The 16,287-nt window shown below is 35.2% G+C and overlaps 1 protein-coding gene across 1 annotated transcript; it reads right to left on the reverse strand.

The window, feature by feature from the left end:
• Positions 1-675: 675 nt before the first annotated feature.
• LOC145089107 (F-box protein CPR1-like) lies at positions 676-1,833 on the reverse strand. The gene has a single exon (XM_079027597.1). The coding sequence runs from the start codon at positions 1,831-1,833 to the stop codon at positions 676-678; it is 1,158 nt and encodes a 385-aa protein (XP_078883723.1).
• Positions 1,834-16,287: the final 14,454 nt, after the last annotated feature.

Consider the following 16,287-nt stretch of genomic DNA (forward strand, 5'->3'; position numbering starts at 1 on the left):
CTTTTAAAGTGTTTTTTGGTGGTTTTTGCAATTGCTTAAAAATTAGTACAAAAAAAGTTAACGACGAATTTGTGAAGTGATGACATATTAAAGATTCCTTTGTTTCTTCCTTGGTTATGATGGTATCGGGAGTTCTATTAGATTCAACAATCTTGTCAATTGAAATACCCTAACAAATATAAGGAAAAGTGACAATTTATATGAGAAATGCAATTTACAGAAATATTGTTAACTGATGTAGTTTTTTTTTTTTTGTTGATGACTTACATTTACAAGTGTTGGAGGCAAATTTGGAAAGGCTACGTACAATCACTTATCCATCGAAATAGTCTAACTATACATGGTTAAATTTTAAAAGAACTAAAACTTTCATTTAAAATTTTCAACAAAACCTATGACAACTAGTTGAAAGAAAAATCTAATTTACATTTAAGCATTCAGTTAAACAAGGTCACAAGCCTCTCATTAGGCCAACATGTCGAGGTTTACTAAACATATATATAATAAAACTAACACCTAGATATTACTGAATATTGTTCATAAAAATGTGAGATTTAGAAGCAATAATGTTATAAACATTGAATAGACAGTTAAAGGGCATCAAATTACATGTGATGCATCTAATTTTTAAAAAACTTCAACTAATTTCCGGATATTGTCCTTAAAAGTCGTGTGTCAGTAGCTACTACAATCAGAGCTACCGAGCAAAACTAGCGTTTCAATGTAGGAATTCACGATGAATGAAGATCCACTAATCAGATGATTGCTTTGTTCCGAGTTAGGCTCATAAACAACAAGCTCTTCAGTTGATTCAAAGATATAATCTTGGACTTCCATAATAGGTCCACCCTTCCTCCTAAAACCCACTGCCCTCATCAAATCACCTGGTGCCTCGATGGTGAATAGTTTTGTAAACGATCTTTCTACACCATGCTCCACCATCCATACAGTACAACAAAGTTGCTCCTCGTTGAATATGTCATATCCGTCTTTACTGTATTCAAGCAAGACAAGTGACTCCCTTAACTTAGAAACAGAAAACTGTGACAGATGGAGGATAGCTATCCTATCAGGGAGGTCTATTACTTCAAAACTCTCATTAGTTAGATCAAATGACATAATCAGATTACGGGTTTTTAACACACTGTCTACAGTTGTACAATCTACAGCGCACCAATAGATATACCTATCAATAACTACCTGGCGCCCTATAATATGTATTGATATGCTGGGGAGATTGCTAGATAGACTAGTAAATTTCCCTGAACTCAACTTGTAAACCATCACTTCCCAAAAGTTGCCAATTTCACTTTTCATTTCACTCCCCCAACTCCAACGCATTTGAGTGATCTGGATGACCTTGGTATCAATAGTGACAGGACAAACTCCAAAACCAAGAACGATCTTATGATTTGTATATAACATATCAGGCAGAGGAATAGCTATTGATTTTCTAATGGAAGGATTCAAAATAATAGCCATCCTCTTTCTATAGCTGGAAGAAAAAAACTCATAACCTTGAAAGCATAACAAGCCATAAGAACTACCGACTATTTTCGGAAGTCTAATGGACAGGGGTAGAGAAGGAACAAACCTATGTTGGGGGAAAGAGTCATCATCGACAAAAGAAACATATTTATCTTCTTGTGTGTCTGTGTACCATACAAACAGATGTTGTGGCTGAGTGTGGCTGATGCTGTGAGCAGCAATAAACTCTGAGCTGTCGATCAAAGACTTCCATGTTCTTGAGACGGATCTAAACTGAATCAATGATTTGATAGGAAGCCTTTTCAGGATTGCCTCTTGGATATGGAAAGGCAGTTCGTCAGACATTTTGATTTTGGGTGTCAATTGTATTTGATTTTTGACGGTTTATATAACGGGAGATTTTAAACTCTACAATACTAAAAGCACGTGGACCGGAATAATTGCATTAGTTGACTATGAACTAAGATGTACTTAAATACAACTGGTAATTAAATGATTGTACTTATCAAAAATATTAGTTATTTCAATAGCTGTAGGTAATATTATTACTGGTGGACTGGAGGATGAATTGGCTCAATAATTCAAAATCATATAATAACATTTATGTTTTTTATGTTAGCTAATTTAATTTAATATTATTTAATATGATTTTACATTTTGTAATTACTAAAGTATACAAAGTAATAAAAAAAAGTTGAACGGCAGTATCAAAAGTTACTAGATATATTCGCCATAAACGAATGTTGAATGTTCAAGTGTTGTTGGAAACTAAATGTATAGATCTAGGAATATGATAATAGATATGTGTAAACTGTTTTAGAAAAATGAAATATATTAAATCTTATAAAATTTAAAAAGAAGTGAAATTTATATTTTTATTATTTATTAATGTACTTAAGAACATTATATAATTAATATAAAAAGTAATGTTAGTATATTTTGTTAGTTTTAGTTTATTAATGAAATGGTCTATCATGTGGACACATGATGGCAACGATGAGATCCTTTCACCCTCGATGAGAAATACAATACAATGTATTGGTATTGGTAGTGTTACCCTCTCTGAAAATTAAATAACATTTACATATCTTAAGTATATGTGTAATTATATATGGGTTATACTAGTATCAACAATGTATCTACATTGATAAATGTAGTCCACTAATATAAGATCTATTTAATGATACCTCCAACAAACAATCATCGTAACACCCCTTTTCCAGAATGAATCAATATAAGACATGAGTACATACATGGTTTTTGGGAAAAACCATGTGTTAGGGTGTGACCATAGGGAGGACACGACTTGACAAACCAAATATGGAACAAGTTCATTTGATGAATACCACGACGTGACAGTAAGGTGGCCACGATATGGCTGTTGTCCAGGCCTAAGCCCATGATTTTAGGGTTTCTCTCGTATTTAAGCATCTTATCCCAAGGATTAGGGTATCATCCTCTGTCTCCATCACTATCAAACCTTAGGTACCCTAACCCTTATCCCCCTTGGTGATTCTAGGATTATTTTTGTGCTATTGGTAGCTTGAAGATGAAGAATAAGGTGTTCTAGTGTGTTGATCCCGCAAGGAAACTTCATCATCATTCTCTTGTCCATATTTTGGAACTCAGTAAGTGTTCAGCACTCAAGCTTTTTGGTTTCATGTTTCTTGATCTAAGTTCTTTGTCCCTTTTCTTCATGTGGTGGGAGTTTAGAGGAATGGATCCCATAAAGTGGATAACATTATGGATCCTTGAGGTCCTTTTGGTATTAGATTATAACATCACAAAATAACTAAGAAATTTTGTTTTTTTAAATCAACCAAAACCATCAACCATTCATTTCAAAAACCACCGAAGTATGTCAATGTAGAAATTGTTATCAGGGTACAATCCAATATCAAAAAATGCAGAACAATGGTGGATGACGTGCGATCATATTGGTCCCTTCCCCTTCAAACATGTAGTACATGAAAAGCATTTTAAACATAAACCATAAGCACAAAGCTTAGTGAGTTCCCTAAAATACCACATACCATACATACATTACCATCGGCTACCCCATGGTATTTTCCCTAGAATGTCATAGGCTACCCGAGATGCTACAACCAAGTTTCATGGGCTACCCCAAGGTCTTTCCTTGATTTGCCATGGATTACCCCTATGTTCTAACATCCAAGTGTCATGGGCTACCCCATGTTCTTCCACACAATTACCATTGGTTACCCCCATGGGCTTTCACATAAATGACACAGGCAACCCCTAGGGTCTTCTATGTAAATATCACAAAGACAACTAGCATCCTACATAGAATAGTGAGAATACTCACCTCAATTTGATGAAAAACAATCACACACTCGGGCTGCTGCTACAAAGGCTCCTCACACTGAGCATATTTAAAACCGATCGTAATTAATAATTAAGGTAATAACCTACTCTCTCTTACTTAGGTAAAAGTCGATTTTACCCTTTCCAAGATAGACCCACAAAAACATGGCCCAAGGCCAAAATATGGCCTAAAAATACTTTTGGTAGTACGCCATGCATACTCCTTCCTTACGTTGGGCATACTAAGCTTCAACAAAAAAGGATTCGGGGCTAACCCGTTACACGTTATGTAATCCTCTATTATCGAAAACCACCTTTTAGGATCATTGCAACATCCATAAATTTTACGAAAAATTTAAACTTTTTATGTAGCATCCTATTTAATTAATAAATAAATAGATAAAGTTTGATGAATTTAGTAGGGCGTAGGTTTCAGGGAGCCAAATGAAATAATTTTAGATGTTGGGGGTTAAAAGTGTAAGTTCTAGATTTAATTTGAAAAGGATTTTAAAAGTCATGGTGTTCTTGGTAATTATTGGACTTAGATTGAAAGGATTTTGGAATGTTGGGGGTCAAGTGGTAACTTCTGGGACTAGAATTGTAATGAACTATTATAGAAGGGGTTTAATTGGTAAATAATGGATTGAAGTTGAAAAGTATATGGGGGGAGGGGCTGGAAGTGGATGAAGGACAATTTTTGCAGGTGGACGGGTATAAACCCGTCACTTTGTTCGTAACCCTAACCTTAAACTCTCATATCCTCAGTCGCCACCTTCATGTATCCTCCCTTTAGCCACTGTCATCTCTCCCGTAGTCACCTTGCACCACCGATCCATCGTGGTGTCGTTTGGTTGAAGAAAAAGTAGATGTTAGACATCATGGAAGCGGACCATCGAATTAAACACACCTGGGATGTCACTACTGCTGTTTTCGGTGGAAGTCGCCACCCTCTTCGCATCTTCTTCCGTTCCGCCACCTCCCCATTGTGCTCTTCTCTTCCCCGTTCTTCTGTAGCTACTCCTCAGTCATGACTGTCGCCATTTGGATCGTTGCTGCTGCTCCAACGTGATTCAGATGTAGAGATCGGGAGACCCACTGCTGCATCATTGCCGATAGTCGTCGCTACCTTATCTCGTCACCACCAGCTACCATGGGAGGTGGCTGTGAGTTTGTGTGGGTGTAATGGTCTGTTTCAAGTTCATGTGGTGTGGGGATGCCTAACCGAGAACTGAAAGAAATCATCGGTGGTGGTTGCCAATATGAAACCGTTACTACCGCCGTTGTGCGCCACTAGGTGGGTGACTGGATCCGTTTACTAGAAAGAAAGCATATGGGTGTTTGTTTCTACTTTAGTGTGTGTGTGTGTGTATTGATGGGTTTTGGTCACAAGAACATCCTATGTGCTCATACAAACCCTAATGCTTGGATCTAGGTTTCTCTATTGTACATGCAAGTTATCCAAGACTATAAGCCCTAATTCTAGCATATGGGAATCGATATTAACATATAATTAGGTTTAAGATATTACCTTGATTGTTATGTAGTAATAACAATCCCAATTCCTCCTTGTATTCACTTTAGAAAGTTGAGAGTCACAAGTGTCACTCCTCTAATGGCTCACAAACACCAAGAGCAAATGGAGAAGATATAAAGAGAGAGGAGAGGTATAAGAATTCGTCCCTAAGAAGCCTTGGGAAGGTCTGGATGAATTATGAGCCAACAGAGTGTTTATATATAGGTGTAGAGATAGGGTTTCAGTCCTTATCCTTATCTAGTTGCTTGCCCTCCAAGAAACCCATAAGATAAGCCTTTAATCCTTATCATGGTCGAATTCTAAGGCCTTATGACCTCAAATTCGTCCAACCTATCCTTAGGATAATCCTTACCTTATTTTGTAACTATCACATAATTACAATTCAGCCTCTCTAGTTTAATTGATTACATTTGATCACAAAATTAATTATTGACCAATATTAATTAAACAAATATGATTTCTCCTTTAATATATTATTCTTATAACATATTAATAAATCATAATAACCTCTCTCTCTATTTATTTCTCCAATCAAGTTGCTTTGGTGAAGGCAACCCAAAAGGACCATGCACCATCGGGTCAAGTACATACCAAAATAGTTATGGACTTAGACACTAATCCAACAGTCTCCCACTTGGATAAGTCTAATAACTATTATGCGTATGACTTTAGATCCTGATATGCAATCATAGCTTTCCAAAGACGCTGTCAACTCTGATCCTATCAGATACACGTGTCCTTAGATAAGGGATCATATATTCCTCCATTCTAGATATCATATGAGATATGATTTCAAATCATTCTCTTTGTACTATATCTCGATTCCCGATTTATGACGACTGACTAATTGAACAAATCAAATTAGCCCTAGCTCGGCCGAGCATTTACGTTTGTCATCACTAAATCATCGAGGGGCCCAAAGGTATCGCTTTTATCCTACTTTGGATAAAAGGAATGGATAAACTTTGATACAATGCTCGCTTGCACTCACTCACCGAATCATACACAATAATATGTTTTATAACACCAAGTTACTAGTGCGTTTACATATTATCAATGTGCAACCAATTTGCAAGATACAACTCACACATCTCGGTTTCAAGAATATAAGATGTTATCATCTCACTAATCACTCGTGATACAATTTCATGGAGTGATCCAAGTGAGCGTGGGTTTAATCCAATGCTCAAATCATATTCATAAGCACTCATGAACGTTGCAGCAAACATTTGCTTATGTCTAATACTCTTTAAGACAATCCACACACCAATTCACGACAGTCTTCATTCATATCTACTTCCAACATATGAATGACTGTGGCCCGTTCGAATAATTCGATTATTCTTAATAAACTCAATTATTCTGGAAGTCAAAACATACAAAGTGAAATACAAGAATAATACTAATCCCATATGGCCTCAAACCTTTGAGCATAAATAAAACACCTTTTATTTATCACCATATCGATTACTCATTATTTGTTGTTTCAGGTAATCAACTTCTTACTTGAATTACAACACTTGTCCCATTCTCCTAGCATGCACACAATGTTTACCGATGGTTCTTAATTTGTGAAATAGATCACATTGAACACATTTCCAATCATTCTCATTTCACAACTCCAAATCCTTTTTCCATAAGTGAAAAAATATCAAATTCTTGCTACTTATAGAATATGCTAGATTCTAACATTTTATGCAATGATCCTCTCGTAATATCACTGCACCAAAGTCACAAAGTCTATTGCCAATGATATTACAAAGTTCTCTATCGGAGATTGTTACAATACAATTTCTTAGATATGATGTCTCTCACTCAAATTACATTCCTTTGAACATCCTTTTGCATAAAAGTTCCTAATCTTAGACATAGATTTTTTTAATATTCAATTCCCAATATGGACACGCTTCCATATTTTCCATATGACAACTCATTCTTAATAGAATCTTATCTATTCGTAATGATGTCGATATGGTCCATTCAATACCATGCTTCCAACTATTCACAAGCAACCAATCCTCGTCGAACTTTGGATTGTCCTTTAATAGTTGTTTAATTATTTTAGTCAAAACCAATTCTAGTTCCTTTTCCCTCTAAATGCGCTAGACATTTGGAAAAATTTTAGAATGGTCAAACATTGAAGCATTTGCAATCGATCCTATACCTGAAGCGTATGGGACACGACACATAATGTTTTATTTGCTATGTTCTCAAAATTCGAATTGTGAAGAGGAATGCCGTAATCATAATCAAAATTTTAAGAACACACTATGTACCTTTGACTAAATTTATTAACATTTCTCAACCTAAGCCTTTAGATTTGAGATGAAGCATAATATTCTCCCCCTTAATTATAGCAAAACAAATTTACAACCCTTACTACTTTGCAAGATATAACTCTTGTTTTCTATAATTAATATTGCCAACTTGAAATACGTGCCTTAATAATCATACAATCATAACATTTATGCTCCCACTATCATGATGATTATTATAAAACATAACACTTATGCTCCCACTAGCTTCGACATGTATTCACAAACATCTTAACTTTCAAAAAAACAATACTTATTGAATTTCTTAAGTTCATGTTTCTAATACTTAGTGCTTTGATAATCTTTTATCATGGCTTCTTATACACTTTTGCCATAGATAGTTCATATGTGTGTCTAAACAATTAAGACTAATTGCCAAACCTCACAATTCAAATTATGGAAAGGGATACCGTAACCATAATCGAATTCGAGAATGCAATTTTACAATCACTATCTTCTTAAGATCTTTCTTAGTGAAAGCATTTCCTCACAATCATTTTCGTGAAGGAGGAAATTTTATGACACTTAGATTTAAATGGTGTATGTGTTCCTATCCATGTGAATTTGTTAAAACCAAAGTTTACGACAAATTCAAACTCATATGGACCGAACTTTCTTAATCTTGATTTCTTGCCTTATGGTAGCACAGCTGCCCACCATGTCTTCCAAGTACTTAAGCAGCTCACCCTTTCCTATCAATGTACCTTTCATTGATTAAGGTGCCTTGCCTTTTATGCGTTCAAAATGAGAACTCATAGGGCTCACATGCATAATTAACTCATTTGGAACAGCACATAAACAAAATAATGTCATCACAATAGGTTGTAAACCTCAACTCGTGTGCTAGTGATGATAGATAAGGTTTATTTGATTTGTTCTTGAAACCTTTCAAGATCATTAAGACTCCCACTGACTCCTTGACATATAAGATTCTCTTGTCAATAACCATTTCTTGACAAACAAATATTCAAGAGTTAGTGTAGCTTTTATCAAAACACTTCATAAATTGGTCCTAGTTGGTCTTTGTCTTATCCAAGACATCACAACTTTCCACATTTAATGAATATTATAAACCTTCTTTATACTTTTTCACTCGATGTCACAATCTTAACTTTAAGACTTGTTATTGGAACGAAGTATTATTGACTTTTTGATTTAACCATTTCTTCAATTCTTGATTCCTCTTCTTAAACATACAATTGTACTAAGACTCACTTAGAGGATCAATTGAGATGTGTTTCTTAATCATTAAGACCTATCATAAAGCATAAAAGGTACTCTCCCTTCTTCTTAGAATGGAGAAACTATTATCTTTTTGCCTACTTGATTCTTCTTATTCGTTCTGCTATTGATTTAAACTTTTTCAATCAATTCAAAATTACACTTAATCTTATAAGTATAATCATATTTACTAAACCATTAGTAAATCATGACGAATATCTTTGTTACTCTTATGGTGGACTTGATCAACACGCAACTTTGTGTACTCAATCTCCTAGTCCTTCACTTGACACTTTGTCAATGAAATAGTCTAATTTCCAAATATGAAAATTTTCATTCATCATGCAACCAAGTTGCATGATTCCAAGTTTCTGTCCAATTGAAACTTGGGCGATGAGAAACTCTCCCTATTTGGTAAATTCTTGACATTTCCACAAACAACATAATTAAGAATCAACTCCATTATTGCTAATAATAGAAACATTTTAACATCAATTTTCATACACGCCATTGCAAGGATAAATAAATAATATAAAATCAAAATTTTATTTTATTGCGGAAAAATTTGTCCTTACAACGCAATTCATTGAAAAACTATGCTAATACATATTTCTTAGCAATCTAATTCTAACTCTAAGTAGTACCTTAAGAATCTAATCTTCAAGTAATGCGATCGAAATCCATTCTTTCACGGTTAGATTCTGCTCACTTCTTCCCTTAAGCTTCCTCTCTTTTCTTTGATCCTAAAAACATCAATTGGAATCTTATTACATTATGTATTAAGAATCTAGAATAGAAGCTTAAAAGAGTTAGTCAATGGATTTTACCTAAAGCAAAGCCATACGTTTTGACTCTCCCATCTCTTAGATCTCTTAGGTAAATTGGGCAACTTCGTCTCCAATGCCCCTTCTCTTGGCAATAAAAGCAAATTGACTCTTTTGGAACAGGACATGGAACTACTTCAGACATTGCCTTTCTCTTATGATCAAACTTTTCGATCATAGCATGTCTTTCGTTGCCGTTTTCTATATACATGGAGGTCTTGAAGGCAAATTCACCGATCAACTTTGCTTTTCTATTGCGCCAAACCATCGTTGATTCAGCAGCAATAAGCATATAGGTTAGATCTATAAGGGTCACGTCGCAGTTCATCATATAGTACTCTCTTGCGAACTCACTATATGAGTTAGGAAGTGACTGAAGAACCCAATCAACAGCCATATCCTCACAGATAACGTATCCCAACATTCTTAACCTATCAATGTGTGACTTCATCTCTAGGACGTGTGCACACACCGACTTTCCTTCATTATGTTTACTTGCCAAAAGGGCTTGAGTGATCTTGAACTTTTCAAGCTTTTGAACTTGTGGGTTAGGGAGAATAATTGGATGAGGTGGAGGAAGTGAAGCATGATTTCTTGTTCCTCGATCGAATCATGGAATATCATCTTCATGTGGAATGCTTGTTCCATAGGATTTGGGAAGACCATAGTTGTCGAACTTTGACATCTACAAAACGGGAGAAAAAAAAAGGAATTCAAGTTAGTTGATTGATTGAGTCCTTAGTAAATCACCCAAATGAGATACTAAGGCTAGGACCCAACACAATATTCTACAACTCGGGAGAGGGGTGCCGTAACCCAAATTGCAGAACATTTGAAGGTAAGTGAATGACGATTCACTAATTTCCACCATGAAAAACAAAAAAGAAATTTAAGTTTTAAATCTATGAAAACTCCTAGATCCTTTGAGATTCATTGGACTTTCAATGGCATGTTTAAATCTCGATATGCCCCTCTTGTTTGTGACTGGGATGCCGAGGATCACAAAGCGGGTGTGAATAACCATGCAAACTGACATGGTGCCCTCACATGTTACGGTCACCTATTCGATGTGCCGGTAAACCACACACGCTCCACCGAACTATGACAAACATTGAGTCACCCTTTGCTACCGTTGCTTAGAACCATTTAGTGTGCCGGTAAACCACACACGCTCCACTAACGTCTTCGCAAGGGCATAAAGTGTAATTTCATGGAATTACATCAATTCACTTTTGCCTAAGTAACTAAGATTGCGAATTTTATGAAAACATTTAGTTACTTTTATACTTCATTATACTTATAATGGAAGGTTTCGTCCTATCCTACCCGTTCGGCTAACGACCCTCCACTAGTCAAGAGTGCGGTGGGTAAGAGTGGATACCCATTCAATCGCCATTTTGTAGGCAATTTCCTTAAACACCCCTTATAGACCAACTTCGTAAATGAGGCCTACTAACGGTAAGACTGACTTTTACTCATATATATAATGTTAGACTTTTAATGTCATATATATAGTATAGGGTGTATTTTACACTTTTAAAATACTAGGTGGTCTATTTTAACAATTATACTTTTAATTCAATTAAATTGTTAACCTAAACTTTTATGGATTTATTAAACCTCTTTTAATTATACACCTTAATTAATTAATAAAACCATAAGGGTGTGATTTGAACTTTTCAAAACAATACTAGGGTTTTAGAATTTAACATTCCTAATTAAACTTTTAATCAACTTTTAAATTCCAAAACTTGAGGGCAAGTTTTGAAACATTTCAAAACATTAGGGTTTAGAATTTAAGTATACATCAAAATTAAACTATTAATCAAAATTTAAATTCCAAAACTTGAGGGCAAATTTTGAAACCTGTTTCAAAACATTAGGGTTTTAACTATTTAAATTTCAAAAAAACAAAACTTTTGGGTTCAAATTTAAACTATAAAACCTAAAGGGAAACATATGAAACTTTTCATAACAACAAGGATCAAATAAAAAATAATCTTAATTAACATTTAATCACATAAGTATCCATATTTGATTTATTTAATGATTTCTTGCAAAACAATTTATCAATTTAGTCAAAATAATTAATCAATTATCACATAAGGAAACAATTATCTTATTAATTGATAAATATCTTCAATTAGATCAAGAATATAGTCAAATATATCATAAAATCGGATTTATACTGATCTAATATGATAAGGTAACTATCCCAAGCAAAAAACAGCAAGAAATCCCGAGATATGCTCCATCTGACGAGTTAACTCGTCGAGTCAAGCGTGGACTCGTCGAGTCTGCATGGACTCGGCGAGTTCAGCTATGGACTCGGCGAGTCCAGCCTCCAGAACGTCAAAAATCGAATTTTTTGAACATGTAATGCATCAATACAATTGAAACCAGTCTAGGCTCTGATACCACTGATGGGTTTTGGTCATAAGAACATCCTATGTGCTCATACAAAACCTAATGCTTGGATCTAGGTTTCTCTATTGTACATGCAAGTTATCCAAGACTATAAACCCTAATTCTAGCATATGGGAATCGATATTAACATATAATTAGGTTTAAGATATTACCTTGATTGTTATGTAGTAATAACAATCCCAATTCCTCCTTGTATTGACTTTAGAAACCTGAGAGTCACAAGTGTCACTCCTCTAATGGCTCACAAACACCAAGAGCAAATGGAGAAGATATAAAGAGAGAGGAGAGGTATAATAATTCGTCCCTAAGAAGCCTTGGGAAGGTCTGGACGAATTATGAGCCAAAAGGGTGTTTATATATAGGTGTAGAGATAGGGTTTCAGTCCTTATCCTTATCTAGTTGCTTGCCCTCCAAGCAACCCATAAGATAAGCCTTTAATCCTTATCATGGTCGAATTCTACGGCCTTATCACCTCAAATTCGTCCAACCTATCCTTAGGATAATCCTTACCTTATTTTGTAACTATCACATAATTACAATTCAGCCCCTCTAGTTTAATTAATTACATTTGATCACAAAATTAATTCTTAATTAATTATTGACCAATATTAATTAAACAAATATGATTTCTCCTTTAATATACTATTATTATAACATATTAATAAATCATAATAACCTCTCTCTCTATTTATTTCTCCAATCAAGTTGCTTTGGTGAAGGCATCCCAAAAGGACCATGCACCATCGGGTCAAGTACATACCAAAATAGTTATGGACTTAGACACTAATCCAACATGTATTACACTGAAGTGATTTTTGGGTGTTTCTTGGCCGGATTTTTCAAAAAGGAATTATCACCACCACCGTGAGGTGGTGGCTGCCACCATCTACGACCATCGGCCACCATAAGGTGGCTGTGTGTGTGTGATTAGTTTTTTTAGTGTGTTTATTTTAGGATTAGAGTTTGTAAAATGTAATTATAAATTGGAATAATGAAAAAGGAACCCGAACCACCACCTTGAGGTGGTGGCTACCGCCTCCTGCCGCCACCGGCCGTCGTGTCGGGTGGTAGTGTGCTTGCCTCGTTGACTTCGATTCGTTTAGGGTTTTTGAAACCCTAATGGGCCTTTTAATCCCTAATGGACCCTAATTGACCCAATAAAACCCTAATGTGCTTAATGATTTTCAAGTGGGCCTAATCCTCCCAATAAAGCCCTAATTGACCTAAAAGCCCAACAAATTAATAAATGGGCTACTATTTAGGTTGGGAAACCCTAATGCCAGTAAAACCCTAATTTGGGCAATTAATCGGGATACATGGGATTTATTTAATAACTTGAGATATTAAATAATAATTATTGGCAAAAATGAATCTAAACAATATTGGACTTAATAGATTATGTCCTTAATGGATTATTTCCTTAATGGGTTAAGTAAGAGACACTTAACCCTAATCATCATTTCATGTGAAGACCCTAATTTTAGGATTATGGGCTTGGACCTATCGGGACTCACATTTGAGCCATTGTAATGGAATCGTGTATTAAGCCCAATCACACCATATGACTTATTTAGTAAAGTGAGCGACTTAATAAATTAAATCCTTAATGGGTTAAGTGAGAAACACTTAACCCTAATTATCATTTATATGAAACCCTAATTTCACTTGGGCTTTGTGTTGCCCTTTTCCTTTGGGCTTTGGTAATTAGATTATTAATGGGCCATCCAAGAATAATCATATGGATTAGAATATGTTGATGGGCTTAAGGTAAGGCCCATATGAGGGTGTGGGCCCAATTAGGAAAATTAGGTTGTGGATGGGCCATAATTTGGGCCTTGATGACTATATGATGTTGGGCTTTGATTCCCAGTTGACTTTGGGCCATTAGATTGGGCCTTGGGCTTGAATAAGCCAAGCTTGGGGGTAATGTAGTAATTATCCAAAGTAGGTACTTATTGTTATGTAGTGGAGCCCAATTATTAATTGGGTATTGTTTGATGTTGAGAGTTCGGGAATCTGTCATCCAGCAGCGGGGGTTAAGTCTGCGGGACTTCAGCAGTGTGAGGATTGAGTCTGCGAGACTTCAGCAATGCCAAGTGAGTTTCCTGACCATACCAACGGGTCTAAGGCACCAAGGCTGTAAGTCCCCAAAATGCCTGTGTATCAATAAGATCTGTTTGATGGTGCGGAATCCCAATCAAACGGATGATGTCAGATCAAAATAGAAGAGAACGAGAAGAAGAAGAATATGAATCTTGTATGTATTAATATGAATGAAGATCCGGATACAAGAGATTCACACACATTAAAACACACTCTTCTCTCTAGACTGTTCACTCTCTTCTGTTCATTAATCTCTACTCCTCACCCTTAACACACATACACACACACACACACACACATATATATATATATATATATATATATATATATATATATGTATATATACAAGGGGAACATGGGCCGTAAATGGGTTTACGGCCGTAAACACTGACCGCAAACACTTATATGGCCGTAAAAACTAAACTGTTTACGGTCCAAGACACAAAAATACAATTTTCCTAGAAAAGTAAAGTATAAACCATATTTTTGACCCAATAATCTCCCCCTTGGTTTATAACTTTCTTTTCTAAATGACCCAACACGCTCCCCTTAAAGAGTAACTGGCTTTTCTTGTCAATCTTCATCGAGAGCTTGGCTTCAGCATTTGTCTTCAATGAATGACTTCATCTTGAGCACTTAGGCAATTCTTCAAGATTTGGAATTGAATGCACATTAGGTGAGGATGCTTGATGTACTGATTCTTGAAAGATGACGCTTTCAGCATGAGAATCTTTAGAGAGAACTTCAGAGAGAAATAATTTTATGGATCACTTCAGCATGTTCATAGATAGCAACAAATTGATTGAGGAGGCTTCAATGCAAATAATCTTCAATTTCAGCTTCACCTTGCTTTTGGGGTTGAAAGATTGAATGTCCAAAGAAAAATCTTCATTTCTTGCTCCTTTGAATGAGAATTCTTTGATGATCACAGATGAAGCTTTGGCTCAGAAATTTTCGAAACAAACTCCATGAGTTTCATCTACGCCTGAAATCACGTTTCAAGACAAAACAAAACTAAAAGAAAACTTAGCACGCAAATTAAAACAGAAACAAAAATATTTTTGGATTTTTTTTGATTAAAAAATAAAACAAAAATAGAAATATTTTTGCATTTTTGATTTTTTTGATTTTTGTTTGACTCTTTTTAATTTATTATTTTTTTATTTTTTTATTTTTTTTATTCTCCCCCAAAATTTGTGCATAGACCCCCTAAATTTGTGCATAGAGGGAAATTATGAACAAATTTAACAAAAACAAAACTATTTTGGGATCAAAGTTGTTGGACAGTCATATTCCACTTGTCGGTACCCTTATCTTCACGTCTTTGTCTGATCGATCACCAGTATTGTGGTCCACTTAAGCACGAAACATTTGTAACTAAATTTGGACAATTTACCAATGACATGACACACACGCACACACACACACATATATATATATATATATATATATATATATATATATATATATATATATATAACTTTTATTATCATTATCAGCCCAAATTCTTAAATAAAGTTTTCTTATGACAATTTAACTGACTACAATTAGGGATATTGTTGTCCACCTAAATTGAGCAACGAGACCTATAGACAACCTGTATGTGTTCATTTTTAATTGTACTAGAATGTGTTTCCTGCTTTCTGACATTACCCAGCCATCAAGGACTTCCAAAATACTCCTTACACCGGGTGAGCAGACAATTATTAAGAGAGAAGATAGATTTAGAATGCATATGATGTACATCAAGGTCGGATATCTTCCAATCACGCAAATGATGAAACATATGACTAACTGATGTTTTAGAGGGATTGAGACAGCTAAAGACACATGATGTCAACTATACAACACATGATCTTGAACTAGGAGCAGTGGCATTTGCTCTGAAGATCTGGAGACATTACTTATATGGCACGAAATGCACAGTATTCACGGACCATAAAAGTGTCCAACATATCTTCAATCATAAAGAGATGAACATGAGACAATGACGATGGGTGGAGCTACTAAATGACTATGATTGTGTGATTCTTTATCACCCTGGTAAAGC

Source organism: Lactuca serriola, chromosome 2 (genome assembly GCF_051521515.1).
Source record: "Lactuca serriola cultivar US96UC23 chromosome 2, Lser_US96UC23_V15, whole genome shotgun sequence".
NCBI lineage: Eukaryota > Viridiplantae > Streptophyta > Magnoliopsida > Asterales > Asteraceae > Lactuca > Lactuca serriola.